We start from the raw sequence: 6,452 nt of genomic DNA on the forward strand, positions 1-6,452 counted from the left end.
AATCATAAACAAACTGAAATAGCAGGGGAAAGTGAAACTCTTCTAGAGTAGACTTACCATAGCTAACTGCCAGGAGGAGGAGAAGGAGAGCCGAATATACAGCTTTCATCTCACTTGCTATTCAGGACTGTCATTCCAGAAATAGAGAAAGCCATGAAAGACTTGCCACACAGAAGATACCATGTATTATTAGTTTCACAATGGCCAGTCACAAAATCTTTTGACAACACCCAAATAGCTCATGAACACATGTATGTATTTGTTCAGCTCATAAATTTATGTCTTGGTGCTGCTAATGCTGAATGCCTCTGAGGATTTTCTTTTGATTAGTAATTTACTATTTACCACACTGATCAAAGTCATGGAATGATTTGTTGATGTGATCTGTCATTTAAATCATAGTATTTATAATATTTCTGATCTCATTTCTGATCTCATAAGGCATGCAAACAACATAATTTTAAAAATCACAATATCCTGATTGTATTTATTTGTGAAGACGTCTTTGTTCTTTCACAAATAAATAAAACTTTGTACCATGAAGTTAGTGGTTATCCAGTTTTAGATAAGATATAGACAGGATCTCACCTAACTGTTCTTCTTGGATGAGTGAAATGTTTTCTGTAGTCTCAGTCTTTCAACTATATATAATGTTCCATGTGACTGTTGACACGTTATCAGAAAATGAGTCATGGAATGTTCAGGTTTGTGTTCATGTCCGAGTTGCGGGGGAATTCCAGTATTGCACAATAGATTGAGCAAGATACAAAAGAAACCAAATATTGCCAAGAACAGTGTACACAATACGTTAATTTATAATGGGTAACATGAGTAGGTAAGTCACAATCAAATACGATGACCCAACCTTATTGAACACTGAATTATGATTTGTAAAGTGGTTTAGTCACTTGCATATGATGTTACATGTATTCAGTTTGTGTTTGTGTGTATGTTCATGTCCCTGATCATTGCTTTTAGAGTACCCTAATAAGGTGAATGAAAAAACCCAGATATGAGGACAATCAGAAGATGACAATAAATCAACCCTATATAGGAAACATTATAGCATAAATATGCATATCACCATGCTCTCATTATCACTTTGTAGTGTTCTGTTGAGCCGCTTTCATGGAAAGTAGGCCTATTCTTTCACAAGGACACTTTCAAGAGGCTCTTCACAAAAGGTCACATTAGTCACTTTGAGTCCAGCTGACTGAGGCAACACACTTGCAGCTTATTAGCACTTTATTTATTGTTACATCAATGGCTGTGGCTCAGACAATCCACAGATAGGGTATAGATAATCTTTTAAATAAATCTGGCTCTAATCTGGTCAGTATAAAACATTTGGTAATTTGAATTAATGATGGCAAACCATCATATTCATTATTTTGTGAAAAATAATGCATGTAAATTCTAAATGACAATTTGTCATCTGACATATGGTTTGAGCTGTTTGTTCTTTACTTAAACTAGCACAGTGCCTGTTTGACAGACCTATTTCAAATAGATGTGTTCATGTTCACAGTTCCATATAAAACCACTGGGAGGCACTGCAAGGCCAAATAGCCTAATTGAGCATAAGTTACATTAAAAAACTGTTACGTATTTAGTAATTTAGGTAGTAATGTACTTTCTATATGGTACTTATGTCAGCTATTTTCATTGCGCCATTTTAAAATGAAAGCACCAGAAATGTAATAGCTAACATGTTGTTATTTGCAGCAATTTTATAGAACCTAAATAATATAACTTTAAAGGCAGAAACGAAAGAAAATAGTCCATAATTACATGTTCCGTGACTTGTATTATTGATTGTAACACATTTGAAACTACATTCTTCAGTGTTCAGAGCTACAACAAACCCCTTATATATTGCTGACACAAAACAATAAATTACTGAAGTACATAACATTGGCAAAGCAAAGTTCTGTCGCAAAAAATAAATGCATGACAGGGCACATACATAAAACACACTGCTGTTCAAACAATCTTGGCAACATCGTTTACTAAGAGTTAATCTCTGCAGTCCAATAACTGCAGTCAAACAATGCAGTTAGAAGTCAAACTAATACAGTGCATTGATCTTTACTATTTACGCAACCACCATGGAAAAGCGAGGTACTTATGACATACTGTACAGTAAAGTGCTTTTGTTAATGTGACTACATTTCAACTAGTTTGTTTGAAACCCTCCCTGTGAAAGCTTTGACTGCCTCCCAGACTCTGCTGCATTGTGCCAGCTGGGAGACATTGGGACAGCCAGCTTTTCTCTTTCCTCACTTCCCCTTCACCCTGCTGCTCTGGCAGGCCTGCTGATCCCAACACAAACAGACACATCCTCTCCCTCTCTCCCTGCTCCGTACAATGCAGTAGCTGTGGGATACGGAAAGGACTACCCTTACAGACGTCCATTGCTTGCATCTTCATTTAATTACTCGATAAAACACAAATCACACATTGGCCACATTACAGTACATTCACAGGCCTTTTCTATATAGATAGCCTTTGTGTGCTCGTGACCAGTTTGTGTTGAGGAGTATGAGTGCAAGACCAATTCCCTCGATGTAGAGTACTGTCCAGGTGGTCAGGTTGATCTCCTTCCTATGGAGCCTCTCCTTCTCCATATAGGGCCATTCCCATGCTGCCTGAAGGCACGCCTGCTGGGTCTGAGTCACTGGCCCCTGTGCCAGGGAGCACCTTGGCAGTTGGAAGAGTGTAAACACTCGACACTCTCACCTCATCCCTCTTTCTCAGAGAGCCCCGGAGCAATCATAGGATGACACAGTGGTGTCTGTGAGGTCCGGTGGATCTCTCGGAGCGCCACTTGGTTTTCTTCTTCTTCTTCTGGGTCCTGTCTGGGATCTCCTGCCTTGGGGGAGAGGTTGGGACGGGAGGTGGCAGGGAACAGGGTGCAGAGTTAAAAAGGGAAGTTATTTTAAATATTCCTAATCAGAGGATTTCTATTTTTAGCAACCATTTATTGGCCAGTTTCAATTCAAAGTGGTTTCAACTTACCTGATGACTCTGACAAGCTCGTGGAAAGCCTTGTCAATGTTCATGGGGGGGTCCTTGGCACTTGTTTCAATGTAAGCTATCTGTCAGGGTGGAATATCACATTTTTATGAAGAATCTAGTCTGAATTATGAGAAGAATTGTAGGTGCAATAAAACCTTTACAGGGATTCTTTTACACTCACATCATGTTTAGAAGCCATTTCCTTCCCCTGGTCACTGGAGATTTTCCGTAAGTGCAACAAGTCCACTTTATTTGCCACTAGAACGATAGGGAAAGATTCCCTGCAAAACAAGAACAAGTGAGAGTCTGTATAGTTTCGTCCAAGTCAGGTCAGTGTCATTCAGTAGCACTTCAGGTCCAAAACATTTGAATTATAACATGCACATGTATGAGGTTTTAATTCAAATGGACCTTTCCTGTCAGAGAGGTGCACTATAACTGATAGTGTGTCCTAGTACACTGGTCTGGCCCTGTTGGGACAGACAGGAGCCTCACCTGTCTTTCACCCTGAGGATGAGCTGGTGGAAGCGATCCACATGCTCAAAGCTGGCCTTGTCTGTAACAGAGAACACTATGAGGAAGCCATCGCCCGTCCTCATGTACTGTTCCCTCATGGCGCTAAACTCCTCCTGGCCAGCAGTGTCCAGAACTATAGAGACAAAGACATAGACTCACGCATTGACACTTACACACTTTGAAGATACACTTTAAAATGTTTCAGAAGCTTTATGATTTGACTTACATTAACATATAGTCATTTATTTAGTCATTTGCATGTACTTGCGTGTGCTTACCATCTAAGATAGCCCACTGGCTATCAATCTCAGTGTGTTTCAGATAAGAATCCTCGATGGTAGGGTCATAATCAGGGACAAAGATCTTCTGAAAAAACTGGATGGTGAGAGCACTCTTCCCTACGCCCCCATCCCCCACCACAACCAGCTTATAAGTGGGTAGATTGTCACTGGGAACAGCACTGGTTGCCATAGTGACAGTTATACCTGGAGCAGAGCGAGAAGATGATGTCAGTGAGCCTGGTACAACTTGGATTAGGACATGGAGTGTAATTCTTAGGCACCTTCTTAGGCATTCATATTTGCAATTGAATGTTTAATAGGCCTACTACTTGCAAAGCATGAAAAAAAAAACCGAGATCACATCAAACTACACTAAATGTTTAGGAAAATCGTTTACAGACAACTAAATGGCATAATTACACAGCGTACTGTCAACATGTACAAATGTGCAGTCTACTATGTCCTTCTTTATGGAACACAAAGTGATGTACACATTTCCAGTAGAAAATCAATTAAAAACAAATGCGTTCACTATTATTGATGTGCTTAATAAGACTTCTTGAGTTCAGTAAATGTAATTAAGCTATTATTTCTCCATGTTCAGATTTTTGAAAAGGTCTGAAACGGTCAAACACACTAAGCTGATAGTCTCAAACATTTTCACAGGGAGAGCAAGACACGGCCCTCATTCCCCCGTTGCATTGGAGAAAGTCTGATATCAATGGCAAGACATTCTCGCTCCTCGTCAACAAAATCATACTGTATCTCCTCTGCAGAACAACACCGTAGGAGTACAATAAACAGCTCACCCTATGTCTACTGTTTTGTACTACTGATGTGCTAAAATCATAGGGACAGGTTATCCTATTCTCTGCTATTGGAATCTATCATTTTGTTCTTTACACTAGGGTTCTCATGTTTCTACATTGTTTTAGAAAAGCCAACTTCTGCTTTTGCTGCACTGTATCATTTATCTATGTACATGCAGCCTTTAACAAACAATACAGCACAATTGTGAGTAGATCTATTTCATACTATATTTTAGTCAAGCACCTGTGTCAAAAAAAAGGTTACCATATTTGTACATTACAGATATTATGAATTAAAACCAGTTTCCAATATGGAAGCAGTTGAAGTAGCACATTTCATTCTACGTTTTTAAACTCTGCCCCTTTGTCAAACAATTCAATCAACACATTGTATTGCGCTCATTTGAGATCATGCTGTTATTTGGCTGAATTCTTCTCTTACTTTGTTGATGGCCCCTAAAGTGTTAGGTCAGAATGTAACAAATATTTACGATTCCAAACGGGAAATATGGTGCCAGTCACCAAAATTAAGTAATGTATATTGGTTTCCATCGTCAGTCAATGCAGAGTAACCATTCATTTGATTCTGTGTTGTAGGCTACTGTTCAAATTATGAGCACAAAGTATATGAAATAGGCAACATATAATTGCAACTGGATACGTAGCTTATGGTAACACTGTAAATGACAAAACCCTGAATTTACATTGAAAACCGGTTGTACAATGGTGCTGATAGGGTCACACGGATGTCCTGCCATCAACAATGGTGGGAAGTTGAGTGTTTCCTCTGCTAGTCTAACTTGTGCCTCGGTCATTGGCCTGGACCCGAAAAGGGGAAAGGGAGAAGAGGGGATCCGGGCAACAGCTGTGGAAAAGGCCCTCCCTGTAGGCAATAGCATTTAAACATAGGTCTTCCAAGTTAGTTGCAACAGGGCCACATGAAAAAAACTGATCTTCAAAATTAGATCTACTTTTCTCAATTCTAATAGGATTCATTGATTATTATTGGGTTTCATAATCCCATATTTTGTCAAATATAGGTTTACTTGTATAGGCATACTAAGGTGAGAAGACAACGTACAATCACTTCACATACAAAAAGCCCATGACCCCCAATAAATGTAAAATTAAGTTATTTTGCACTGTACCGTTTTTATCTAGTTTTTATCACGGACTCATGCAAAACATTACGTTAATGTTTGTATTTCATAGATTCTTACTTCTACCTTCATCAACGATAGGCGTATCTGTCGAATTCTCTATAGGCAATGTAATAGCCTAATCATGTAATTTGAATACTCTCATATCGACTGCGTTCCTCATACAATAATCCCAACTCTATTTGCACCAATTCTGTCCCATGCAAAAGACAAGCGTACCTTTAAAAAACTTACCAAGATGTAACTTCCTTAAAAAGTTACGTGTACATGTCAGTTAGTGAACAGTATTCCATTCAATACTGACATGACTTCATGTGTTCTCTTGTAGGCTAGAAGACGCTGCTATCCCAGAGCGATTGTACTCCCCTTTCAGGAGCGTAAACCATCTTCTCAGATATTTTCCCTATGTCTCCACCCACCGAATATTTAAGAAGCTAATAATGTGTGTATAGCTTTGCCGATGTAGGGTATCAAATAGGCTTATTGTATGAATTACCTAGTTGCATATGGCTCTTGCGACACGGGAATGTATCTTATCAAACGGAAAATGTGTTTCTTAAACTGACCACAGCCATCTGATTACGTTGACGCAGTAGTTGATTTTGTCCAGTAGATGGCTGTATACACACACAACAAAATGGAAAAATCCAGTCCTCCTGAAATTCTGT

General features: G+C 39.0%; 1 protein-coding gene across 1 annotated transcript; it reads right to left on the minus strand.

Annotated features, from left to right (window-relative positions):
- Positions 1-1,768: 1,768 nt before the first annotated feature.
- On the minus strand, positions 1,769-6,046 carry LOC136965825 (ras-related protein M-Ras-like). The gene is made up of 6 exons (XM_067260089.1): positions 6,019-6,046; positions 3,813-4,019; positions 3,514-3,667; positions 3,200-3,299; positions 3,019-3,098; positions 1,769-2,872 (listed from the first exon to the last, which is right to left on the minus strand). The coding sequence occupies exons 2-6, from the start codon at positions 4,003-4,005 to the stop codon at positions 2,773-2,775; spliced, it is 627 nt and encodes a 208-aa protein (XP_067116190.1). The 5' UTR covers positions 4,006-4,019; positions 6,019-6,046; the 3' UTR covers positions 1,769-2,772.
- Positions 6,047-6,452: the final 406 nt, after the last annotated feature.

Source organism: Osmerus mordax, chromosome 22 (assembly GCF_038355195.1).
Source record: "Osmerus mordax isolate fOsmMor3 chromosome 22, fOsmMor3.pri, whole genome shotgun sequence".
NCBI lineage: Eukaryota > Metazoa > Chordata > Actinopteri > Osmeriformes > Osmeridae > Osmerus > Osmerus mordax.